Source organism: Contarinia nasturtii, unplaced genomic scaffold (assembly GCF_009176525.2).
Source record: "Contarinia nasturtii isolate CC-2019 unplaced genomic scaffold, AAFC_CNas_1.1 Cnas_scaffold_4692, whole genome shotgun sequence".
Taxonomy (NCBI): domain Eukaryota; kingdom Metazoa; phylum Arthropoda; class Insecta; order Diptera; family Cecidomyiidae; genus Contarinia; species Contarinia nasturtii.
Window position 1 is genome coordinate 3,823 of NW_022201978.1, and position 25,553 is coordinate 29,375.

The 25,553-nt window shown below is 33.6% G+C and overlaps 7 protein-coding genes across 8 annotated transcripts; 3 read left to right on the forward strand and 4 right to left on the reverse strand.

Moving 5' to 3' along the window:
• Positions 1-316: 316 nt before the first annotated feature.
• On the reverse strand, positions 317-2,307 carry LOC116351119. 2 transcript variants are annotated; one of them, XM_031783176.1, is made up of 6 exons: positions 2,136-2,307; positions 1,067-1,315; positions 957-998; positions 794-868; positions 502-558; positions 317-423 (listed from the first exon to the last, which is right to left on the reverse strand). In XM_031783176.1, exons 1-5 carry the CDS (start codon positions 2,203-2,205, stop codon positions 545-547), a joined length of 450 nt encoding a protein of 149 aa, XP_031639036.1. In that variant the 5' UTR covers positions 2,206-2,307; the 3' UTR covers positions 317-423; positions 502-544. The 2 variants fall into 2 exon arrangements, 1 of the variants encoding a protein (XP_031639036.1); XR_004202095.1 differs by lacking the exons at positions 317-423; positions 502-558; positions 2,136-2,307 and adding an exon at positions 649-736 and having other exon boundaries at positions 794-998; positions 1,067-1,724.
• A 2,610-nt stretch (positions 2,308-4,917) lies between these two features.
• LOC116351113 (UDP-glucuronosyltransferase 1-3-like) lies at positions 4,918-8,961 on the forward strand. The gene is made up of 5 exons (XM_031783168.1): positions 4,918-5,302; positions 6,344-6,714; positions 7,545-7,969; positions 8,062-8,089; positions 8,154-8,961. Exons 1-5 carry the CDS (start codon positions 5,054-5,056, stop codon positions 8,608-8,610), a joined length of 1,530 nt encoding a protein of 509 aa, XP_031639028.1. The 5' UTR covers positions 4,918-5,053; the 3' UTR covers positions 8,611-8,961.
• A 268-nt stretch (positions 8,962-9,229) lies between these two features.
• On the forward strand, positions 9,230-10,550 carry LOC116351122 (senecionine N-oxygenase-like). Its single transcript, XM_031783180.1, has 5 exons — positions 9,230-9,450; positions 9,531-9,892; positions 9,951-9,984; positions 10,046-10,146; positions 10,203-10,550. The coding sequence occupies exons 2-5, from the start codon at positions 9,553-9,555 to the stop codon at positions 10,346-10,348; spliced, it is 621 nt and encodes a 206-aa protein (XP_031639040.1). The 5' UTR covers positions 9,230-9,450; positions 9,531-9,552; the 3' UTR covers positions 10,349-10,550.
• A 3,160-nt stretch (positions 10,551-13,710) lies between these two features.
• LOC116351120 (senecionine N-oxygenase-like) lies at positions 13,711-15,664 on the forward strand. The gene is made up of 7 exons (XM_031783177.1): positions 13,711-14,037; positions 14,112-14,465; positions 14,531-14,545; positions 14,612-14,731; positions 14,994-15,128; positions 15,196-15,359; positions 15,421-15,664. Exons 2-7 carry the CDS (start codon positions 14,168-14,170, stop codon positions 15,625-15,627), a joined length of 939 nt encoding a protein of 312 aa, XP_031639037.1. The 5' UTR covers positions 13,711-14,037; positions 14,112-14,167; the 3' UTR covers positions 15,628-15,664.
• A 197-nt stretch (positions 15,665-15,861) lies between these two features.
• Positions 15,862-16,969, reverse strand: LOC116351123. The gene is made up of 2 exons (XM_031783181.1): positions 16,870-16,969; positions 15,862-16,493 (listed from the first exon to the last, which is right to left on the reverse strand). Exon 2 carries the CDS (start codon positions 16,473-16,475, stop codon positions 15,903-15,905), a length of 573 nt encoding a protein of 190 aa, XP_031639041.1. The 5' UTR covers positions 16,476-16,493; positions 16,870-16,969; the 3' UTR covers positions 15,862-15,902.
• A 422-nt stretch (positions 16,970-17,391) lies between these two features.
• LOC116351114 (zinc finger protein OZF-like) lies at positions 17,392-18,623 on the reverse strand (the record flags this gene model as incomplete). The annotated part of the gene is made up of 1 exon (XM_031783169.1): positions 17,392-18,623. A coding segment is annotated over one exon (1,179 nt), but the record flags the coding sequence as incomplete, so codon positions are not given.
• A 1,181-nt stretch (positions 18,624-19,804) lies between these two features.
• LOC116351121 lies at positions 19,805-21,391 on the reverse strand. Its single transcript, XM_031783178.1, has 7 exons — positions 21,300-21,391; positions 21,028-21,073; positions 20,598-20,739; positions 20,465-20,542; positions 20,284-20,388; positions 20,163-20,222; positions 19,805-20,095 (listed from the first exon to the last, which is right to left on the reverse strand). Exons 1-7 carry the CDS (start codon positions 21,339-21,341, stop codon positions 19,990-19,992), a joined length of 579 nt encoding a protein of 192 aa, XP_031639038.1. The 5' UTR covers positions 21,342-21,391; the 3' UTR covers positions 19,805-19,989.
• Positions 21,392-25,553: the final 4,162 nt, after the last annotated feature.

Consider the following 25,553-nt stretch of genomic DNA (forward strand, 5'->3'; position numbering starts at 1 on the left):
AATACTCTATTTGTACACTTCGAACGATTTGAACAATTGTCTACATTTAAAAATACAATTTTAAGTCCCATTTAAGCATCTTTAACGAAACTCCGATTATCACAGCCGTTTTGTGTATTTTCGAGCCCATTCTCCACTCCAATTTCCGAGTTTCGAGGTGAACATGCAATTTTTGCAATTTTTCGATCGGTTAATTTTTTTGAATTGTCGGAAAAATGAAATTCAATGTCCTCGAGCGTTCGATTTTCAGTTTCTGGCATAATTTTGTACATCAATACGACTTCGAATGCGGCAATAACGCAATAAAGCAGCGATATTCCTTGTATTGACAATGATATTTCCAGATCATAATATGTTTTTGTGCTTATAAAAGTGATCAAATAATCAAGCGTTGCTGACAAACCGGCTGCTGCTTCTCGAGCTCTAAAAAAAGGAATTGTCAGATTTTAGTAGAGAAAATTAAGAAATTAAAATAAAGGCAATAAAGATTGAATAACTTACTTGAAAGGATAAACTTCGGATAACATTTGCCATGGAAGCGAATTCACGCCGCAGTAACTGCAGAAAAAAATGCAAAAAAATGGAATGTATCGGAAATTTGAATCCGCTTGTAAAACGACTTCTTCATTATGAAACGAATTATAGACGCTTGGGAAAAATACAAAGCCATATATTGAGACGGTTGCCGAACATAAAAATACAATGATCAACATTGGCATGTATAATTTTCGCTTGCCTAAAAATTGAATCACCATCAAAACGAATCCAATTTTTGAATTTACGCAAAACTCACCGGTGAATCGAATCAAACACAAAAATGCAATATTCGCTAGGTTGTTCACAAAGCCTTGCATAGCTGCTGCTTGATCTGCAATAGAATTTCCAATAGTATTCCAACTTCGTCTCATTTAAATTGAAGTGTACTTTGAAGATTTGCTGCATGAATGGGGACATACCAGTTATACCGGTGAATTCCGCGATGAAAAACAACGACATCACTTTAAATTTTAAAATCATTTATAAATGTTCATTTGATCTTTTTTTATTGATTAAAAATTTAAATTACCAATGAAGAATGGCTTGAGGGTTTTTTTACGCTTTAATTCCTTCAATTTGTCCATAAATGTCGGATGATGTGTACATTTTTGATCCAATTTGATGCACGCACTACACGACTTTGATTGTTCACTATAACGCTGTAGTTCAAGTAGCTCTTGATGCACCGTTTCTTTTTGGACCCAGCCACGGAGCCAGGCGAGCGAAGATTCGGCGTCAGCTGTTCGATTCTTTGGAGCCAGGCTGGACTTTCGGGAATCTTATAATTACATATTAAGATGCATTTTAGTTCAAAAATCTTCTTTTTTGGTTCGAAAATACTCACGAAACATAGCGCAATAATGGTTAAAATTGGTACATACAAACTAATGCAACTAATCGCCAAGGCTTGCAAAGTATGATGTTTTAAGTTAGTTCTCATTCGAGACATGGTTTGAATAAAACGTAAGAATCTTTGTCAATTTAAACAACCGCGTAACGCCCAAAAATAACGATGCAACCGTTTGTAACACAAATACAAACAAAAAAACAATTGAAAATGGTAACGAGTGGTGAGTAAGGCAAAGTAGGAATGAGTGGATCACAATTTGTCGAAGATTAACTTTTTCACAAAATGATTTCTTTTGCATAATAAAATGAATTCGAAATTCAATTGAATTAGTTTTGATTTCAATTGGGTTTGAAGGTATTAGAGCTAAATACTAACCAAATCTCACCAACATATGTTATTATCGGACTTTCCATTAGGCCTAGTAAAAGAAATCAATATGTTTTCAAATGTTGAAAAATATTCATGATTGAAACGATAACTGAGAATTCAAATTGAATCGAAAGAAAAGAACGAATCAACTCCAAGTCATTAAACACGTTCCGATAAAAATTTCAATCACACTGCTTGAATTGTACATCAACAGCCATGCGATCGCGATTGGAATATTCACAAGAATCATAGACCGCTTCCGACCTAATGGGTCTGTTAATTGAAAAAAGTCGGAAAAAATCGTATTTTTCTCAAAAAGTGCCGCTTTTGGCTCTTATGAGTCACTTTTGCTATTCAACTATGGAATTTCAAAACTCACCCGATAAAAAGGCAGATAAAATTGATCCAATCGGTTCACAAATAAAAGCAATACTACCTAATGAAAACATGCATTTTGTGTGTCTTTTTTCAAGGCAGCTATAACAATCGCAGGAAATGCAGCGCACAATCCTATTGATTGGAGCATTACAAAAACGGAAAAAACATTTTTTAAACGAAGAGTTGAAAACAAACGTTGTAAAAAATGATTATCAATATCAAATAACAGTAGATTTTTAACAGTTGTTGCTGTTAACTAAATAAGAATAGGAAACAAATAAAAAAAAAATTGAATAATAATAAAATCTCATATGGCAAAATATGTTTTCGTTTGATTTTTGCACTTTTAAATCACTATAAGCACGAGAACGATTGGAATACATTATATTTCCTTTTTTTCATCTTTCTTTTTTATTCCACTGATATAATTCTCGCACACGGTTCAAAGCAGGAAAAAATTCCACCGATGTACTCAAATGATTTGTAACGATTGACGTTTTTACAATGCTGTCAAACGATCATAAAAAGGTAATTCCCAAATACGAAAAAAGTCAAGTTATTGTTGATTGAGTGATTTTGGACAAAGGTTATTTACAGTGATGGTTTCTCGTTAGCCAGCATTGTCTTAGCCTTGGCTTAGCCAGCTATCTGTGTGACTATGTACGATTCTCACTGACATTTATGAGTGACATACAACTCAGTGTATACATTTGTAGCAAATTAGCCAGCTAATGTGCCCATCACTGGTTATTTATTTGATAGAATTTATTATCACGTCTTATCTCCGGCTGGCTCCAGTATTTACAAAATTAAATGTGTGTTCGTTGACTCTTTTTCTAAATTATTATCAATATTTTTTATTAAAACATTTGACAGTTCACTGTCCAAAATGGACATGTGATAATTGATATAAAAATTGTGATTGCTTTTCGTTAACGCTTAGGCGGCGGATTAATCAATTTATGTGTCAGCATCGATCAATTAAAACATTCTTGACCCATACGGGTCATTTAATTCAAAACGGTATTTGTACCCATAGTCTGGCGACGAAATTTCGATTAAACGATTTTCAATCTAAAATCACAGATTGCATCCATATGATGAAACCGTGAACAATAGTATTCTCTAATACCAGCTGGACAACGAACTTGAACAAATAAAAAAAAATCGTTATCTGAATATTCACGCGATCATTGATAAATATAACAAAAGAATTATGTAACTACGACAAATATGCAAACAACGCACACTCACAACCATTGGTGCACGAATATTTGTTTAATATTGATTAAAGAAGCAAATAGTGCATAGTATTTATTACGCATACGATGCAAGTTTTACGCAAAAAGCAATGAAACATTTTTTTGAAGCATGTGACGGCGTCAGCAAGTCTACTTAAAGCGCAGTTTTATATGTATGCCAATTGGCTCGTAAGGCAGTCTGTACATGACGAATATGTGTGTGATAGCGATAATCGATTGATTGTTCAGATTGATGTTACATGCCTTGAACTTTGAAATTTGTTTCTCTGGATTTTTTTAAATTGTTTTTAGTAGTAGTAGTACTTGATGTGAAAGCGATGTGCAACAGGTTGAACAAGCAATTTCTAAAAGAGAAAGATTCAAATACCATTGACATATTTGTAATAATTTAAAAGAATTTTCAATCAAAAATATGGCTCATAACCGAAAATTTTGCAGTGATGGTTTTGCGTTAGCCAGCGTTGTCTTAGCCTCGGTGTATACCAACATTTGGTGTACACCAATCGTTAGCCAGCTAACTGTCTACACTGTCTGTGTGACTGTGTATGATAGTATGCGTGTGAAAACGTCCAATTCTCCTGACGTGTGTTAGTGCTGGCTTACGCATTCGTTAGCCGGTGTACACAGTGATGGCAAATTAGCCAGCTAATGTGCTCATCACTGAAATTTTGTATGGGAGGTATCCTTAATATGCATTGAAATTTCTTTAAACTCTCAGAATGTAATTTTCTTCTGGAAAAAACAACCTGTGTAAAGTTTCATGTCATTACGCTACCACAAGGCATGGCTCCTATACAAAAATATTTTTTTTTTGTAAATTTTTGTATGAAAAAGTCTGTGAAAAATTGATTGCATCTTAAAACTAACGTCATATTCGACCCGAATCAGAAAAGAATGCTTTTGGGTGTTAAGCTTGTAAATCTTAGATATCTCTCGTTAGATACAGATTTTTGTATCCAGATCCAGATAGATTAGATTTATTATACCTTTTTTTATTGATCTAAGATCAGATTTAGATTTGATCTATCTAGAAATCTATCTAAAAAATCTCAAGATTTTTAATCTACTCGAAACACTGGTAATAAATACCGGCAGCAATACCGAAAAAATACCACTGGATGTTCTTCTGATAAATTAAATTTCCATATAGTTCTCTCTTTCTGCATTTTACCATTTATTTGATATGTGTATCATTCAACACTTCGTGCATCGGACTATTAAGTCGAGTATCATAATGAAACATAATTGTTTTTTAGATATTTTCGTTCGAAAATTGCTCGTTTGAAGTCACTCATACACTCATCTTTCTCTTCTCTACTAGAAAATAATTCGGGCAATGTTACATTGTCGAATTCCAAAAGATGATAAGAAAAAACCCAATTTAGTGATATTTCGTTGAAAACACTGGCTTATCTATTTAACTTGCTTAACTACTGATAACATGTATAACTTTGATAACCAACGTGAGAAACAGCAACTGTCGAATCAATTTTAAGTTCAGTTTATTTTTGTCTGAATAAATAGAAAGGTGAATAAGTTGATGTATCACAGCGGTTGGTATTTCAAAATTCTAAATTTCTAATTGTGGTTGAACATTCCAAATTTGACCAGAGAAAAATACAAATCAAAAATCAAAGTTTGCATATAATTGGTAAAGATGAAGGTGCAAATAGTGTTGGTGTTGGTGTTGGCAATTTCGACGTCAAATTCTTTGAGAATTCTTGGCATTTTTCCACATCCGGGTGAAAGTCATTTTCGGTTTTTTCATCCAATTTTACGCGCACTTGCTGAAGCCGGCCATGAAGTTACAGTTTTAAGCCATTTTCCAGACAACGATGCACCTGAAAACTACAAAGATTTATTATTGACAAACACGACTTTACTTACTAATGCGGTTGATTTAAAGGTAATTAAAATCATAATCAATATTGAAAACGTGCATTTGTTGTCAAGACCAAAAAAAATTCTGAGCAAAAGTTAATATGCACGCAAGTAGATGGCTCTAAGAAGAGACACATTGCGAATGGTTTACATTAATGCCATCTGTTGGCTTGGAGAGATGGGAGAGATTGTGACATTTTTGACGTAATGTATTTTACGTATTCATGTTTTTGGCAAGTCATTTGTCAATTTGGAACGTCCTGTTTCAATATCAATCAAATCACCAACCCATTTGTTAGGTTACATAAAATATTTAAAAACAAACATAAAACAATACACAGCTTTTGGTAAAAAACAAAATAAAGAGATAAAATAAACTTAAAGAATAAATTACTGATAAAAAATATATCAGTCTAATATTTATTTCTCACCATTTTTATAACGCTATTTACAGCGACTTCAAAATGCGAAAAATGACGAAATGTCATAAATCTAAATTGACAAATGACTTGTCAAAAACATGAATACGTAAAATACATTACGTAAATTTGGTTGGAGACGTTGGAGAAAAATAATATTTCATCATTTTCATCATAAAAAAAAAATATAGTTTTGTTCAAAAATTCAAATAAAATCAAATTTAAAAAATATATTATTATTATAAAGGAAAAATATATTACTTAAAATAAAAATAAATAATAAATATGTGCATTTGTGAGGGATGTCAGGTATGATGGCGCTGATTAGCGAGACTCGCATAAAAAAGTCTCCAATCTCATATATGTGTCATCCACGTGTATGCACGATTTGTTTTTTGGTTTTTTTTCGGTTCGAAAAAACCGAATCTGATATAAATTTTGCGATACAAATAACTTGATTTTTGCATGGAAGCCATCTGTATGATATCGAATGAGATACTTCAATGAAAAACTTTTTTGGTCCCGTCTAATGGCGTCGTTTAAAAAAGTAAAATATAAAACGTTTTGAACATTAACTGCCTTTACTAAATGCGATGATCATATGTGTAAAATTTCATCTCCAAATTTTAAACTTATTACATTTTCAGATGTTTGAAAATCGTTCGTGGTCCCAACATTTCATGGATTTCTTTAATTTGCAACAACTTGGAATTGATGCTTGTGAAGTTGCATTCAATTCAACTGCTGTGCAGAATATTTTGAAATCGAATCAAGTGTTCGACGTTGTTTTATTGGAACAATTCAATAATGATTGCATGATGGCTGTTGCCTGGAAATTGAAAGCACCTGTTATTGGCCTAAGTAGTTGTGTACTTATGCCATGGCATTATGATCGCTTGGGGAATCCATCAACTCCATCATATATTCCTACGATCTTCATGGGTTATACAGACAAAATGAATTTTATTAAACGCCTCAGCAACTGGATTACCGTCAATGTATTGAAACTTATGTATCAGTAGGTATTTTATTTGGTTTTTCATCAAAAATAAATGAATAAAAAAGTTGCTCTGGTTAATTGAACTCTTACTGTATCGCGCTGTATCGTTCACATATAAGCTAGGGGAGAGAAACCAATGCTAGTTTTTCTAGTTTATAGCTAATTTACTAGTTTTTAGCTAATTTACTAGTTTATTGCTTGAATAATCTAATAATGCTAATATTCCTTTATGAAATTGCTAGTTTTCTAGTTTTTTGTTCTGTCAAATGACAATCAAATGATTGTACTGACACAATGAAGTATTCTGACGTTTTGTTGTTCAGACATATTTTTATGTGTTTTGAATAAATATACACTTATAATAGTGAAAATTAGTTTAATTATTCTTTTTTAACACAAAATCGTGCATAAAGTACTTGTTTCTTTCAATAGTCGACTTGTAAAATTGATTTAGTCACCAAATCATGGCAGAATATCAAAATGGCGGATCAAATAATTTTTGCTAATTTTTGCTAATTTTTCTAGTTTTTGCTAGTTTTTTTCTAATTTTCCTAGTTTTTACATGAAATATAAAAAACTAGCTAATGGTTTCCGTCCCCTAGCATATAAGTGACATTTTTTGAACTTTTTCATTTATTCAGAGCATGCATGCTTGGCGTCGCTCCTAGCTATATGTTAGTGTGATTATTATCGTTTGTATAATATAAATTAGGAGCGCAGGAGCGTCTCTTGACAAGTATACTTCTGAGCTTGTGAAGCAGTGCGATTCTATGCTCTGTTTATTTCTGGACAATAGACGATAATTTTTCATACTATTCTCATTTTACAAAACTATTCCGCCCTTATAGCTACATCACGACGCCAGCAACAGATGAAATAATTCAGAAATACATGAAAAATGACAATGTTCCGTCCGTCACAGAGCTTGTTAAGGAGACCAGTTTGATGTTTGTAAACAGTCATTATTCGTACACTGGCTCAACGCCGAACGCACCAACCGTCATTGAATTGGGTGGCATTCATATCAAAGAAGAAAAGCCTCTAGATACAGAATTGAAAACTTTCTTAGACTCGGCCAAAGATGGTGTGATCTACGTAAGCTGGGGTTCTATGATACGTGGATCAACGTTACCAGACGCAAAACGAAAGAGTCTCTTGAAAGCTTTCGCTTCTTTCAAACAAAAGTTTCTATGGAAATTCGAAAATGACACCATTCAAGATCAACCAGAAAATGTATTCATTCGAAAATGGTTGCCCCAAAGAGATATTTTATGTAAGCAAACTCTGTATATTATTATTCATATCATTCATATATTTTAAAAGAAATAATATTTAAAAATTGATCAAAAATGTGCATCATTTTAGGTCATCCAAATGTGCGCGTTTTTCTGAGGTACAATAATTTTCATTTCAACACAAATTCTATATGAAAAGAACTTAACAATTGTATTTTATAGCCATGGTGGATTGATGGGAAGTAGCGAATCAGTTTATTGTGGTGTTCCAATGGTTTTGACTCCAATGTACGGCGATCAATTTCGAAATGCAGCCGCAGCAAAAGCACGTGGTATCGGTTTCATCGTTCCGTATGAAGATATAACAGAATCATCTATCAAAACCGCAATCACTAATGCATTATCATTGGAAACTTTGCAAAATGCAAAAAAAGTATCTTATTCATATCGAAATCGACCCAAGAATCCAGTTGAAACGGCCGTTTGGTGGGTAGAATATGTATCGGCGACAAATGGTGCTCCTTTGCTGAAATCACATTCAACCAATTTACCTGCGTTTATCTATTATTCATTTGATATCTACCTTACAATTGCAACTATTTTGATTGCCATTATTGGTTTTATTATCTATTTAGTACGCAAATTATGCAGAAAAACAAATAAATCCAAAACTGATTAGCAATATTCGAGGAAGAGATAATTACTGAAGTAGTTGTTCGCATTAGTTGAAGTGTCGCTTCGTCATATTTCCATTCTCGAAATTAAAAAATAGAATACCGGAAGCAATTTTTAAAAAATTTATTCAGAATTTTACAACAATTTTACAAAGTTATTTTTCTCCTGACGTAAATTGTTACAAAACAGAAGCTGTTTTTTAAATTATCATTTCTTTTGTTGATGTAAAGTAAATGTTCAATAAACATCAAAATAACATAAAAAAATGTCTTGGAATTATGAATATGCATATGCTAGAAGAATTTTTTCTTTTTCTTCACATTTGAGTACATATAAATATCGTGTAAAATCGCACTAAAATTCAGTAATTGGTATATTGTTGCAGTGGATCATTATTTATTTTACCGGTTTGTTTCAAAAATAGTTTATTATATATTTTCAAATTCATAACAAACACATTTCGCATTGAATAGATTAAAATATTCATCGAATTACATTTCAATAAAGAAAAAAAAATCGAACTCAATCGCGTTGGAATTTATTTTTTAAAGCACTAAAATGATGTCAAGAGTAACTTGTTGTGTACTTTTGGTGTTTGGCTGTGAATTGTTGGGTTTAAATGCCGGTGATACCTCTACTTCGAGTGAGACTTTGAATATCGCTGTTATTGGAGCCGGCGCGGCTGGACTTGCTAGCGCAAAGAATATTCTCCAACAACGTCACAAAGTCGTGATCTACGATAAAAGTGATAGGTTTGGGGGAACATGGAAGTACATGGATAAAATCGGAAAAGATAAATACGGCGTTGATATTCACTCGGCGATGTACTATATTACACACTTAGGTATTCAAAATTAGTTTTAACTATCTATGATCAGATCGTGAACAATTCACACTTAACGTACTGACTTTGGTTTCAAACAGAACAAATACGCCGTATCAAACCATGGAATTTCCCGAAATACAAGGTCCGAGAAATACAAGGTCATATCCATCACATACAGACGTATGGAGATATTTAGACTCTTATGCCAGAAAATTTAATATAACGGAACACATAAAATTGGAACATTTAGTGGAGAAAGTTGTTTCAATTGGAGATGGCAAATGGAGCATAACAGTCAGAGATCTACCCGAAAATCAAACCGAAACCAATATTTTTGATGCGGTTTTTGTATGCAGTAGTTCTTATTCGTCTCCATATTATGCATATATTCGTGGTGAAAAAGAATTCAATGGGAAAATAATGCATAGTCACGATTACCGTAAACCACAATTGTATAAAGGTAGGTTCGATCATCTTGAAAAATATCTGTTAATGTTTAATTCGCTATCCTGTTGAAGGTGAAAACATTCTTGTTATTGGAACGGGACCGAGGTAAGATAAAATTAATAATAGTTTTACGATTATTTTACTCATTTATTTGTAATTATATCAGTGAAACCGATATCGCAAATGAACTTCACGAAGTTGGCAACAAAATAACACAAAGCTCCCAAAAGTCCGTGCCGGAAGTTTCATATTTTAAACAATTAATGGGTAAGATCTTCATTGACTCGTTCGTACGAATTCATAAAATGTTCATCAATGTTTAGGCAAGGCACGTAAAATGTGTGCGGCAGGCTTCCATCCTATCGTCATCAAGGGTGAAGTAGACTACATCAAAGCGCCTAATAAAATTGTATTTAAAGATAAATCACATCAAAAATTTGATAGAATAATTTATGCAACAGGTAATTGAGAACACACATAGGTGACATGAAATATGACCGCCGGGCTGCTCCTTATCTTGGAAGAAAATTCGCTTCGAAAAAACCCCAAGCGTCCAAAATACCGGCTGGTGTCTATCTAATCTAACAAAAGTTTCGTCAACTTCGAACAGTTCCGTTTCACTACCGCCACCGCCACCGCCACCATTACCACATCGATCAAAACCAAAACGAGCGCTCAGAAAATTACATGAAGAGTTTTGTGCTGAACCAGCGGCCAAGCTATGTTGATATATGAATTTTGTATTCCATTCATAAGATTTTGCTTCTGTCCATGGATTATTGAATGTGAAGGGCCAAAATTGTTGAAATTCCAAGGTTCATCCTCATGGAACAATGTGTCGCGAATGTTAATTGCGTAGACCGGCTGTTTATTGGAGGCACGGCATTTCTTTTGGCTGCGTTTTTGAAGATCTATCCAAGCGCCATCTTCGATTGTAGCTGAGCCTCTGGGGATTCCGATAAATTTGGATTCTAAGATGAAATCGTGCACGTTTTTCGGGTACACGTTCACAAAAGACATTTCAAATACACAAGCATCATTCGTTCCGATTTTCTCAACGTATTGGCGATGCGCCGATGGAATTTCATAAAAAATACCCAAACTCTTTGTCTTCACTTCATATTCAGGAACGACCTTTACAATGGATACACAATGGAAAATAATAATAAATGAACACAATACAAAAATTTGCAAGAATCTAATTTACGACGGAATTTTGCACGTGCGACCGAGTTTTGCACTTGCGACCGTACTTCGAAATCACACTCATCGCACATAAAGTACATGTTTGATGATGTTTTTTATTCAATTTTTCAATTTTACTTACCTTGACAATGCCAATTTCATTGTTTTCGTCACTTTCAAGCAAATTTTGTATAAAATTTCCCACATTTTCATCTTTCATGAAGCGAACAGTTCGATGTGCGTACATTTCGGCACATTCAACACATTACTTAACTTGACTCTTTTACAAAAATTATTAATAAATTTCAATATTATTATTATGATCGATGCAATTATCAATTTATATTATTTTACTATTTTATATTTTCTAAACGTTTGTTGACACAATTGTTTCGATTGCAGCGAAATGTCATCGGCAAGATTAATTTGCGTTCTGGACACATTATGTAAAGGAGTTGGTGATTTTCCTTCATATGAAGTGAGTCTACTGTCAAACGTCAATTTATTATCGAACCCTTCTATGAAATGTACAGTGGCGCCACTTTTTGGTACTAAGTAATTCCATAGAAAGGTTCGATAAAATATTGACATTTGACAGCAGACTCACTTTTTCACGAACTTCTTTGGCGCTGCAATGCAATTTATTGTCAGGCCGATGAAAAAAAAATAACTCTATTAAGTGTTTATGTTTAGTTTCATGCGATTTCTGTGAGAGCATATAAGAATGTACTCTAAAATGTACGATTTACCGACTAGCCAAACCACTGTAGTTTAACCACATAGTTCATACGTGTCCATAGCTATGTGGATAGCTATGTGGCGTCGAAATTTATCGAAAACATTCGATTCGTTGTGTTTATGTTTAGTGTCATTAACACAACGGAAAAAGCCATTAGGCATAACTTCATTTTTATGTTTTATAGACCAATGCGTGAAATAAGAGCTCTTTGCCGCAAATGTTTGTTGACATTTTTCAGAAGCACACTTCACTCTCTGAACACTTTTTGCATGTAATTTTTCATGCCTTTTTAAATTAAACAAATTAGCTTTTATTTTTTCTCCACAATAGCAACACAAAAAAAACATTTGGTTTTATACAATTAAAAATATAATCAACAAGTTTTTATTTACACTGATTATTTTTAGCACGCTTAGCTGTCAAAGCAATGTTATGGATACATGACACATATATAACATATCTGACCGCCAGGTGGCGATTTGTAGCTAAAGGGACAGATATATGCTTTAGTCGTACCGGGTGAAAACAGGCACGTTTTGCATTGAAATTCATCACAGGAGCGAAAAAATTACCAACAACAAATCAGATGTTACTTGATCTAAGAAATGAAAATGCCGTTAATATAAGGGACGGTAATAAAGAAAAACCCCATGTGTTGGCACTTCGTCACAAGGACTATTACGGACAGCTTGCAACAGCGGCAGAAATTGAAAATATACCAGATCTTATAGCAGACTTATTCACAGACGCAATTAAAAGCCAAAAGGAGCCAGGTTTTCGTAACTACAAATACATCATTGACGGCATGCATTTCAGAAAAGAAATAGAGACATTAAAATGATTGGTGGAACGAAAAACTATCATCTCAAAGAAATGCCCAAAAAGCTGAACCTCTGGTTACGTGTAATAAGGCAAAATATGTTCTTTCTCAAGGCCATTATTTTGTATATTCGTTTGTTATAATTTAAATTGATTGAAAATAAGCTACGCGAATATAAAACATTACTTGTCGTAAGTTACAAACAAATACAGTGCCGTCAGCGAGTTTGAGACCAAGCAAAAATATTTCTTCAAAAAATTATCGATTTGAATGAAAAATATTTGCTTGGTCCCAAACTTTCTGACGGCACTGTATTACAAAGCAAATATCAGGTTACACGTGTTTTTTAAATAAAAAGAAAAAAAACATTTTTCAAGCTCTTGTTGTTTCAAACTTATTCAAGTTTGAATAAGTCAAAAGATGCTTCATTTGAACATGTGGATTGCCATGAAAATTCATTCACAAAAAATATTGTAATTAAACAAATATAAACAGTAAGCACATTGAATCAGCGATTAAACCCCAAACCAAGACAATTTTTTCCTCTCAACAAAACTGAGCAAGTCGAACGACATGAAAATAGTAAGATAGAACTCGCAAGTGAATCGCAATTATTTGCATATAGAGAAAACGGCATTCAAACTATTTTTTTACCCTTTCCCGCTTTCTCTATTTTGCTCAAAATCATTTTGAAATTAAAATATCGTACCGGTTTCGAACGCTGGTGTTTATTATATCGCCGAATGGAATTTTTTTAAGGAGAAATTATGAATGACGTGTTTCTTACACGTGCTTATTTTTTCAGTATTTTTTTTTTGGTAAAGCGACACACCAAATAGTGTTAAGTAAACAATGAATATTGGTTTTTGTCTCAGAAAATAGTAGAAAATATGATGATATTCGATTGTTTTCTACAAAATTGACTACTAACCATTGTCTTCTTTTTAGTTCTCCATTCATTGAGAATTTTTCTTAAACTGAACAAGTAAATTTTTCGCTCTTCAAAGTTGATTTTCTTTTAAAATTTCTTCGGTTTTCGGATAAAATCGAATCAAAAAAATTTAGTTTTCTCAAAAATTAGTCTTAAAAAGAAAAAATTCATCTTGATTCAATCATCTTTTGAATAGCATAAAGAAAAATTGATGGCGATAGATAAAATAAAATGGATGCTTTTGGCATTTCTCTGTGGATTGCTAAGCACAAGTGCCAACGATACCCTTCCTACGACTGATAAAAGGATTCTGAATATTGCTATAATTGGAGCTGGGGCATCTGGACTGGCTAGTGCAAAGAATGCTATTGAACAAGGTCACAACGTAGTTATCTTTGAAAAAGGCGAAGCGCTTGGTGGGATATGGTATTACACAGACCAGATAGGAGAAGGTATACACTCTCCGATGTATTCTGATCTTAGGTATTCAATTGCTCTAAATACACACTTGACAAATGCCAAACTTGAAATAATATTGATGTGATAATTTAAAATAGAACGAACACTCCATATAAAAATATTTCCTGGCCACCACTTTCCAGAAGGCACTGAAATGTTTCCTACGCATGATGTAGTATGGCAGTACTTGGACTCTTATGCCGATGAATTTGGATTAAAAGACCACATAAAATACCATCATTTGGTTGTGCATGTTCAATCAATTGACGGAGATAAATGGCAAATCTTCGTCAATGACATGCAAACTAATTACACAATCATGGATACGTTTGATGCGGTTTTTGTTTGCACTGGATTCTGTTCTTCTCCACTCTATCCCAATATTCCGGGCGAATTCAAAGGGAAAATATTAATGCACAGTCATGATTATCGAACACCTGACAAATTCGAAGGTATGACATCCACGATTTTTTTTTATTGTTTTTTTTTAATCTGTATTTTTATTGGATTCAAATAGGAGAGAAGGTTTTAGGTATGATCAAGTTTTTTTAGTTCATAAAGCTCCTTGATTTATGGAACTTCAAATTATGTTATTTAGTCATAGGCGGCGGTACCAGCGGGACAGATATAGTACATCAAATTCGTGGCATTGCTAAACGTGTAACGCATAGCTATCATATTCCATCGGAAAAAATGTCTTTGGCACAAAAAGCATTAGGTTCGGGATTTTTCCATAGTTTGTTTATTTGTTTTGCTCAGGATCTGTAGTTAAAAGTAATCGATCGTTCAAAGCCTGAAACATTTGAATCCTTCCACAATAACGATCTTCTGGTCGGATTCAGGCGATTTTATTCGGCATCAATTGCGTTCAACTAGAAGATCTTTTGTGCTAAGGCGTATTAAATTGACTCGTAATTTATGCCAAAAAATTCGAATTCTATCGAAAGGCGAAGTTACTCATCCAAATAATATATTTATAGATAAAGCACGCGGAATTTTCAGTAGAGGTGACAACGGTATCACTCACAAAGGAGATGTGAAACGTTTCACAAAAAACGGTGCCGAATTTTCTGATGGGACGAAAAAAAACTTCACAGTGGTTATTTTTGCTACAGGTTGTTGTGTTCCACTCTATGGTTAAAAAAAAATCGATGAAATGATGAATTTCGTTTTCATTTCCAGGTTATAAATATTCATATCCATTTTTGGATGAAAATGTGGGCATTTGTGCTCATGACTTTTACGTGGAACCATTATTCAAACAAATCTTGAATATTGAACACAATACCATGGCATTCATAGGACTACCGATAACTGTAGCACACAATCCCATGTACGATTTACAGGTGAATACTACCCGTTATGTGAATGAAGAGACACAGTTTAATATAATTGCTTCAAATACAGGCTCGATTTGCGTTGAAGTTCATCTCTGGCGAAAAGCAATTTCCATCACAGACTAAAATGCGACAAGATCTTCAAAAACAAATTAATGCCAATGCCGAATTCCATCTGAAAAAACCGTATATGTTGGGATTAGATTACAAGCGATACTTTCGCGAACTTGCAAAAACTGCAAACATTGAGAACGTTCCGAATATTCGCTCGGGATAATATGCTTACATAACGAAACTGCAGGAATAGTATGAGTACCGCTTTGTTCCATCGAAACAAGAATTAATTCAAACTTTTTATATGATTCAAACCTTTGAACGAAATAAATGGATCGGATTAAAAATGTATCTTTTTTTATTTTAAGTATTGTAGAATTTTTTTTTATTCAAAATGGATGCAACAGTGATTTCATGAATGAGATTTCAGCTGGGTGTTGCATCATGTGCATGGAGATGGCTTGTCGACAGTATGATGATAGTCGCAGCGGTGGCTTCTCAATTGCAATGACTGGCTTGGTCACTGAAGGATTTTTTGAGTTGCGAATTGAATGAAGCTGCATAATCACACATATGACATTTGTGTTTCTTTTGTTCTTTTGCTTTAGCTGGATCGATTGACGCTTTATGGTTGGCGTTTTTGTTCTTTCCACTTTTCTTTTTTCCACGCTGTTCATCGTTGTCGTTTACATTTCCTCCTACATTGGCTACATTTATACCGTCGTTGTGATTGCTGGAATTATCATTTAAGTGTCCGTCCTGTGCAGCGTCACATTTCTTCATCGAACATTCGTCTTTGTTGCTTTTAATTTCTGTTTTCACACAATCCGGTTCGCTTTTCAAACACAGTTCGTCGTCGGTCTCGCTCTCTGATTTGATTGTGCCACTTGTTTCGATTGGTGATGTTGGTGGCGAGAATTGAACCATATATGTGCCGTCTCCGTCCCTTGGTTCCACTTTGATATCGTTTTCTTGTTTTATTGTCGTCTTTGAGTGTTTTGACTTTGGCTTTCGCTTGCGCTTGTGTCTACCATCCGAGGTACCTTCACCCGGATCTGAATTGGAGACCATGACTACCTTTGCAAAAAACTGTAAGAAAAGTTATGAAATCTTAATTTTAACATTCGTGTGTTTCAAAGAAGTAAAATGTCACATTTTTGTGAACAAGAATGTTCTGGAGAAAACTAGCAAATTCCAAGAAACACCAAACTGTATTGAAAATCGAGAAAATCTATTATCTACTGGACAAAACAGATGTTTTCAATCCAAAATTGGTTCGATTAACTATGAATTCATATGTAAATGCCAAAAAATAGAATAATTAATATTATTCTAAAAATTGAGAATGAGCGATCAAAATGATTTTATTGAAAAATTCTCAAAGAAAATTGTTAATTTACTTGTTTGGATTGGAACTGATTCCATTATGTCTAATTCTCACTCGAAAATAATGGTTAAAATTCACCTTTAAATTATTCAATATTTTTGGGCGCGAAACGAGTGCAATTATGTGTTACTATGTCCAATGGCCGTCTGTTTCTGTCTGCTATGCTTTTATTGCGCAGTGCTCTCAATGAATAAGTTCAATTTGTGTCAACGAGGATAATGGCAACAACAGCAATGTGTGTGTTGGTACTTTAACGAACCAGATTGAAGTTGGCAGTGCTTAAATTCAGTGAATTTCAGATTAAACCAACGATTTTAGAGTCTTTAATCATTGTTTGAAATAAGCAATGAGGAACTTTTATTGAATTGAAGTTTTTACCTTTTATTTTAACGTTTTGAATGGAGACAAAGAATGAGGAGTGAAAAAGATGCAAATGAAGAAAACTTTGGATTGGTTTATTCAATGCATTTTATTTGAATTTATGACATTTTTGATTCAATTCAGTTGATGATAATAGTGATTTGGAAATGATCTGTCAATTTATTTTATTGAATAGAGAAAGTACTTTAAATGAGAAGGTGTTGAACAAACGATGAATATCTGTTGTTTTAATCCATCGGTGTGGAATGAAGTGATCGGATTAGGGCCGATCTTCACTTGTTTTGACGATGAAAATTCTTTATGTGACGATTAGCGTTGCATTGAAGAGAGAATCGGGCATCGCACCATTTGCATGGAAACGGTTTCTCACCGGTATGATGGTTACGCATGTGGCTTTTTAAATTCATTGGACGTTGCATCAAAATTTTGCAGATGTAACATTCATAGTGGCGTCGATTGCAATGCTTTTCATGTGCATTCTTGTCGTCTCCGTTTGCAAATCGACAACAACATTTGGTGCAACGCATTGGACGCGGTTTGGCATGAATCGTCAAATGTTTCTTAAGGTAACTTTTCAAAGCAAACTTCTTGTCACACATTTTGCATTGAAATTGTTTTTCGCCGGTGTGCTTCAATTGCATGTGGTATTTCAAATGACTTTTCTTGAAACATTTATATGGGCAAATATGGCATTCGTATCGTCGACACTTGCATCGATCCTCATGCGATTGTTTGTCGATTTCGACAGCAAATCGGTGTCCACATTTTGAGCAGGCAAACGGTAGTTGTTTGGTGTGAATGCGTAAATGTTGGCAAAAATGATATTTTTGTTTAAATGCTTTTGAACAAACGCGGCATTGGAAAGGCTTCTCGCTACTATGGATTAGCATGTGTTTCTTGAGACTTGACAATTGATCAGTGGTGTATTTGCATACAATACATTGGTATTGTCGATGTTGGCATTGCTTTTCGTGTTCGATCTTTTCGCTTTCTTGTTTGAATCCTCGGCGACACTTTTGACAATGGAATGGAAATTCGGTGGCATGAACTTTCATGTGTCGATTTAAATTACTTTTCTCTGAAGAAGCCTTTGCACATATTTCGCATACGAAAGGCTTTTCGCCGGTGTGAATTCGGGTATGTTTGATGAGACTGATTTTCCACGATGCAGTATAATCACACACGTGACATTTGTGTTTCTTCTCCTTCTTTACAGCTGATTTCTTTGCATCTTTCGATGTATTTTCCTTCTTTGCTCCTCTTCGTTTCTTTCCCTTGGAATTACATCCACTCTGTCCTTCGCTATTCAAAGCGTTTCGTTCTGGATGCAATCGATTTCCATCATTTCGATCATCGCCTTTGCGTTGATTTAAATCATCACCTGATGAGCAGCAACTTTTCTTCGTACATTCTTCGTCTTCACTCTTGATTTCTTTCTTTGCATAATCAAGATCATATTTGCTACACACCTCACTGTCGCTCTCGCTCTCCGATTTGATCGTGCGTTGAGTCGCAGCAATCGGTGATGGTGGAGGCGAATAATGAATCAATTCACCGCCGTCTATTGGCTCCTCTTTTATGATAACTTCTTCCTTGATTTCGACCTTTCGAGTGCTTTGTTTGCGCTTGTATCTACGCTTAACCCTTCCATCTAATGTACCTTTGCTTGGGAATGGTTTCATTGTGACTTTTTTCTGGTAACTGAGCAAAGAGAATAAAACAAAAGACAATCCAATTCAAATACTTTGCAGTTTGAAATGTATAAAGTTCTTAATAAAAAAATGTATCTCGTTCTGAATTTATGTTATTCTTTTGAACAGAAATTTAATGTCAGAAATATGTGACACCGTAATTGTCACGATAAAAGTAAAATACTTCCTCCGATCTGGCGGAATGTACTGAAACTAATCGAACGTGGCTCGTGCAGTATGCAAATGACGTCATCGAATTTTCCAGAACGAAAATTGATCGGAGCAGAAATGTTGTGCACAAGATCTGAATTAATTTTGATTGGATAAATGCAAAGAAGAAGAAAATCAACTGAATCACTATGTTTCATAAGGAATGAATTGCACAAAAACATTACATAACCTTCACTTTATCTTGCAATGCTGCGCTACTAGGCCTCTACACCAACAAATAATTCTAACTATTTTCCTATTTCAATTGATATTAATTCCTCAAATTCTCTTTATCTCGAGAAAATTTGAGGCAATGATTATAAAAATTTAAAGCTCTTACCTTTGAATTATTGAATTTATTTGTGTACAAATCGTGATCAATTCCTTCGTCAGTATGATACACGTGTTGTTCCAATGATTGCAGGCTTGTGACTTGTGTGCCGTTAGTGTGCGCAATAAATTGGCACTATGCAAAATGACGCAAACTAATTTGCTTCGTTGATGTTGGCAATTCCAGTGGTTCGAAGTGAAGGTGGTCGTCATTAAATTCAATGAATTCCAAACATGAAAATCTATTTAGATATAAAATTGATCAGAATCACAATTTAAATAACGAGAAAAGCGATTAATTAAGAATGATTTATTACTTTTCCGCACACACCTAGTGTGTAAGGTAAAGTATTGGAATCGGTCGAAAAATTAACACAGAGTTCATTAAAAAAGGCATTTCGTTGATTTAAAAAAACATTGTTTTTTTATTTTCATAATTTTCGAGGTACATTTTCAAAGAAGATTTAAATATGTACACACTCTTTGAAAATTACCAAACCACTGCAACTTATATTTTGAATGGGAGCACGATTTAGTATTTTTCAAAGATGTATGTGCGAGTGTGTGTGTGTACAAAAGTTTGCATTCAAGAAGCACAACGTGAATTTATCACAGCTTTCATTTTGCACAAATTTACATGCATGTCGATGGCAACCTTCTCAATCATTTCTTTCGTAGCCGCGTTAGTTTCTCTGAATAACATAAAAATTTGATTTAAAAAATGACTTAAGGAAGATAAAGATATGGCACATTTCATACTTGTTTTTGTAAAGTTTCCTTAATTGTTCTCCATTTTCCATGATATTGACTTTGTAGACGCTAATTAAGACGGAGTTTATTATCAAATTTTATTTCAAAAAATTAGTTAAAAAAAACTTACTAAGTGAATCGATTAGTTTTGCAACCATTTTGAGGTTTGCCATTATGAATTTCGTCAAAGTTTTTGAATGTCGCCGTTGCTCTTTTTATTATTCCTTCCAGTGCTCTATTGCAGAATTATTTAAGAGAATATTATTATTTAATTCTTTTTCGTGCAAAATCGAACAGTTGAAAATACTCACGGATCTGACAAATAATTTGTTTGACTATTCTTAACTCGATTAACCATTTCAATGTAATCGACGATTTTTCCAGTGCAGCTAAAATCAATTGCATTGTTTATACAGAACTTTTTGAAAGATTTATTTTACATACTGTTTTATCCAATTAGCGCCATCAATTTCGGTTGCAGCCTCACAAATGTTTATATCTGGAGCCGGTGTCTCTATCGAACGGAGTCTTTCACTCACAGATACCATAAGGGATGGCAATAACTCTAATGGATTCGAACAGCAACCTGAGAACAACAATTATAATGTCCTAAATAAATATAAATGTAAAATTGGCATCCAGCAATGCGTAAAACATGCGCAATAGAAATACCAGCTGACGATTACACGTAGAATATTTAATAAAATTAAGATAAAACTTTTTACGTAATCACGTTGAACTGTATGCAAGCAACAAGGAAAAAAGACAGACATTTCGTCACGTGATATTTCTAAGCCGCCTGTTTTCTTGAGTCATACATCTACTGAATACTGAAATTAATGTCTTATTTTAAAATTAAAAATCGATTTTTTACATGAAGCTTTTTTACTGCTTGAGGCCCCCATACTCACGGCTGAAATCTATTTCAAATTAAACAAAGCAGAAAAAAATTAATTTTTTTTTCAAGAACACGAATGCATTACATTCAGTCGACTTTTTTGCAAATCAATTTTGAGAGCAGCTTTTTTAAAGAAAATAATTACAACCATTATTTGACTGATTCATGCTTGGTAAAATAATAATTTTAAAATAAAAGTAAATTTTGTTTGAAAGATTGTAGCGGATATCAAGTGATTTTTAACTTACTATAGCAATTGCTATAATTCCCAAGCAAATGAACACTTTCATTTTTTTAATACGTTTTTGTAAATATGTAAAATGTATTGGAACCAACTCGATTTACCGACTGAACTTAATTGCGTCAGATCTCTTAATTTATAGCAAAGTGACACAGTACACAAATCATCATCATCATTTTAATTACATAATTTGAATATTTATCTACACGTGTCCCGTGTGTAAATAAAGAGGCTTACGTTCGCAAGCTGACTTCTCCGCGTGGCACCTGAAAAGTTGTGAATATTATTTTCTCATCAATATAAATAATCTCACCAAGTTTAAAGAAATTTTAGTCAAAAATATAGTTAAACCCATACAAAATTTTCGATTTTTGGTCGAAAATGAAAATTTTGTATGGAAGGTATCCCTAAATTGTATTGAAATTATTTCAATCTCTCAGAATGTTATTTTATTGTGAAAAAATAACCTCTGCAAAGTTTCACGTCGTTAAGATATCATATAGGCATTGATTCCATACAAAAATGCCCATTTTTAGTAATTTTATTATGAAGAGTGTGTCGAAAATTATTTGTATCACAAAACTAATGTCAGATTCAGTTTTCTCGTGAATTCAAATTTGAGTAAAAGATATGTAATTAATCCATGTTGTGGATCACAGTGCGGAAAAGTTCATCTTATGGATGTAAGACATTTTATTTTATGTTTTATTAAAGTCAACTTTGCATTCAGACCAACGTCCCAAAATAGCTGTGACTGTGATGATTTGAAAATTTGTATGAAAACCAACCACTTACACTGATTGTAAGTGATTTTTTGCACACGGGTATTATTGGAACCATGCATTTAAAAAAACGTTTGTAGTGGTACAAATTCCGGTGAAGTGGAATGCCTTAGAAGAATTTTGAACTAAAAAAATAATTTTAATATTTCTTCAAAGAAATAAATAATGTGCAATTGCATCTTGTGAAGATATTATGGATGAAATATAGTCAAATACGGTTTGTTTGGTTTATAAAATGTTTTATTATTTGGTATTTGTAATACAATTGTCTAAGTGTTTTAAATGCTTAGTCGTACATTTTAAATTGTTAAAAATAATTTGTCATTAACGCTTCAACGTGACAAGATGATCTTTATTTCTCGACACCTCCCATGAATAATCCAATTCTTCACATAGCCACGTGTATTGTGTATTACGCGAAAGTGGGAATGAAAACTTTTTCAACGACTTGACACTATCGAATAGTATGATTGGTTCTTCGTCTGTGAATATAAACCCAGTGAGATGTAGTTCCTTGAGCGATGGCAAAGCAGCTGCAATTTCATGTGGCACCACTGGATTATTGTAGAGCGTTCGATCACAATACCATTTTGTTTGAAGTTTTGTGATGCGTGGATTTTTGCGAAAAATCTTAATGAAATCGCTGAACGAAAGCTTTTCATCCGAAGCAACGCGAATGTTCAAGCTGCGAAGTTGCGGATTCAAACGCAATGCTTTTTCAACATTTTCTTTGTTGATATCGGTTTTTTGATTGCCATTATTGATTTCAGTGGCCAGATACGTCAAAGAAGGGAATGAGACCTCGATGCAAGTGGGATCGAGATGATTACAGAACAGCTCGAGGTGACACAACCGTGGAAACCATTTTTCGAATTGTTTGAATTTTTTACTCAAACGGCACTCATCGAGACAAAGTGTGTGCATGGCTGCAGAAGAAAAGTAAAATCAATATTTTTGAATGGTTTTCTTGAATAACTCCATCTCACCTGAAAATGGCACCTTCAAATGTTCAAATAGATTTGATGACCGGTCAAAAACGGTAAGTTCCACCAAAGATGCGATGCAATAATCATAGATGTATTGATCAACAATCGAATGATGTTGAACGGTTGAATGGGCGAATGACAGCGTCAATTTGGTAATGGCATGGTTGAAACAGCGTAAAAACTGCAAGCATTCCTTCAGTCCGCTCACAGTGATAGTGTTTTTTCGATGAATATATATTTCAGGTGATTTCGGATAAATATCCATAAGAGTGACTGTTTTATTGCCAAATCGGCGAGCAAAGACTGGAGCACCAGACACACGTAAACGTTTGTTTGAGTTGGAGACATTCAACATATCGCCGATATTCAAGTGACCGAAAATTGTCTGGAGACATACGTCATCGAGATCAGTCATATTTGTGGTTCTTGTTGATTTCGATGTTGGCATCTTTTGAATACATTGTGAGGCTTTACCGTGCCATTTTTCACCTGATTTGGCATTCATTTCCGAGATTTTGACCTGGTGATCTAAAAAAGAAGGCAGATGAGATTCAATGTTTTATGGTGCATACTTTGACAGATTAATTTGACTTAAATTGGCGCGATTAATTTAATGCTTTCTCTTTCACACTTATTGTATACAGTTTGGAAATAAAACATGGCGTCAGATATTTGCAACAAAAATAAATAAAAAAATATTTGGTTCGAGTCAACACAAAATTTTCCCATTGCACGTCTGAATCAATTTCAATGGGCTGAATCAAACACTCTTCCAATAGATACCTTTTTATTTTTGTATACAGATCGAATCTTTTTTACCTATGAAATATTTTCCTCGCAATAATTGCCGTCCTTTTTAATGGTATGCACACATTTGATTGTACTGAAACTGTGCAACTTGGCGGGCATTGGTCGATTCTGTGATTGTAATGAAGTTAGCTCCATTTTCATTTTTTTCTTGAATGAATTAATTTATATCCGATTTATATGCTGAACATGGCTTGCATACTTTTCGGCTTTGAAGCATGAAAAATTGAGAAAAAAAATTGAATTAGCCAAATACATTCCGTGATGTTCAATTCATCATACTCCAAAAATGAATTATCTATAAGTTTGTATTCGTTTTCATTAATTGTCTTGATAGAATCATGATTGGCTTTAAAGACTTTGGAATTAAATTTAATTGTAAAACGTACAGATTAGCAGACTGTCATAAACCAAAATAGCGATTACTTGTAGCTCTGTAAAGTGGGTTTGTCGATGGGTGTGAAGAGCACCGCAGTCAAAATTGTTTAGCTTCATTCTCCCATTTGTTGTTAGATTGAGAAATATTGGTGCGTTATATTGATAAGGCATCACCATTGTGTTGTGATAAATTTTACAATGCATATAATTTTTTTATTATATGTTGAGCCTAATCTTCTCGATGTAATTTAAACATTTTAAACACGCGCTTCTATTTTTTTTTTTTTAATCGTGAGAAAGCCGAGAAACAAACCACTGTTGGACGATTTCGACAATGGAATTTTACGAACATCAGGATGGCAAACACAACTATAAATATCGTCGATTTCTATCACAGGTACTTGGTGATTTTTTCATATTTATTCAAAGCCATAGCTTCTGACGGACGCATTCTAAGGTGTAATTTTAAAAAAATTCAAAATTGTTAAGTGGTAATTTTCAGCTTCTATGCAAATCTCGATCTTTTTCGTTTTTGCTCTTCACTTTTTTCGCAGCAAATCGAAAGATTATTTTTCTCAATTTGTAAAAGATTTCATTTTCCACATCCATTCTCCAGGGGATGTAATTAGACCCCTCGGACCAGTGGTCAGAAGCTATGTTCAAAACCATTCAATGAACATGATCTTTTCAAACTAATTGTAAATAAATAATGAAATTAAATCAACCATTTAATTTTTGTTCATTTTTCAATGAACAGTTTGGCCTTTCCTGGAATACTAATTCCAGCTTTGACCGGAATTCAAAACAAATTTAATCAGAATGAAACTCTATCGCTTACCGCATCACAAGTCAGCTGGTTAGGTAGGTCAACGGTTTCAATGCTTTGCGATGACAGAACATATGAATAGATTTGGTTGTTAGTTTTATTTTTATTTTTATGTTAATATAACTGTGGAATTGCATGAAATTCTTTTCAGAATGCAAAACTACAAAGAAATATATAACTGTTCACTGATTTATACCAAGTTGATATGTTCATTTCTAATGGAAGTCAAGATAACTTGTTCACCTCTCACAATTATCCACAATTTACTTGCAATTTAATTAGAATCAAAAATGAATACCAATCATTACATTATTACAAGATCTTAATAATTGTTTTATTTCAACAGGTAGCATTAACTATATAGTTCAACCGTTGGGTTCAATCTTATCTGCAATAATAACAGGTGAATAAATAAATATTTTTGATCGAGCTGTTTGAAGAAATTAGAAAATAATGGAAATAATTTCACACATAGATCCACT

Coding starts and splice junctions, on each gene's coding strand:
- LOC116351122 (XM_031783180.1), top strand. CDS start 9,553: ATGGAATTTCCCGAAATACAAGGTCCGAGAAATACAAGGTCATATCCA. Junction 9,985..10,045: donor GTTATTGGAACGGGACCGAG/GTAAGATAAAAT, acceptor TAATTATATCAG/TGAAACCGATATCGCAAATG. Junction 10,147..10,202: donor ATATTTTAAACAATTAATGG/GTAAGATCTTCA, acceptor ATCAATGTTTAG/GCAAGGCACGTAAAATGTGT.
- LOC116351121 (XM_031783178.1), bottom strand. CDS start 21,341: ATGAAAGTGTTCATTTGCTTGGGAATTATAGCAATTGCTATA. Junction 20,543..20,597: donor GGCGCTAATTGGATAAAACA/GTATGTAAAATA, acceptor AATTGATTTTAG/CTGCACTGGAAAAATCGTCG. Junction 20,096..20,162: donor AGGAAACTTTACAAAAACAA/GTATGAAATGTG, acceptor TATGTTATTCAG/AGAAACTAACGCGGCTACGA.
- LOC116351123 (XM_031783181.1), bottom strand. CDS start 16,475: ATGGTCTCCAATTCAGATCCGGGTGAAGGTACCTCGGATGGTAGACAC.
- LOC116351120 (XM_031783177.1), top strand. CDS start 14,168: ATGTTTCCTACGCATGATGTAGTATGGCAGTACTTGGACTCTTATGCC. Junction 15,129..15,195: donor AGTGGTTATTTTTGCTACAG/GTTGTTGTGTTC, acceptor TTTCATTTCCAG/GTTATAAATATTCATATCCA. Junction 15,360..15,420: donor ATCCCATGTACGATTTACAG/GTGAATACTACC, acceptor CTTCAAATACAG/GCTCGATTTGCGTTGAAGTT.
- LOC116351119 (XM_031783176.1), bottom strand. CDS start 2,205: ATGTTTTCATTAGGTAGTATTGCTTTTATTTGTGAACCGATTGGATCA. Junction 1,316..2,135: donor TTTATCTGCCTTTTTATCGG/GTGAGTTTTGAA, acceptor TGTAATTATAAG/ATTCCCGAAAGTCCAGCCTG. Junction 869..956: donor GGAATTCACCGGTATAACTG/GTATGTCCCCAT, acceptor ATTCTATTGCAG/ATCAAGCAGCAGCTATGCAA.
- LOC116351113 (XM_031783168.1), top strand. CDS start 5,054: ATGAAGGTGCAAATAGTGTTGGTGTTGGTGTTGGCAATTTCGACGTCA. Junction 5,303..6,343: donor CTAATGCGGTTGATTTAAAG/GTAATTAAAATC, acceptor TTACATTTTCAG/ATGTTTGAAAATCGTTCGTG. Junction 7,970..8,061: donor GCCCCAAAGAGATATTTTAT/GTAAGCAAACTC, acceptor GCATCATTTTAG/GTCATCCAAATGTGCGCGTT.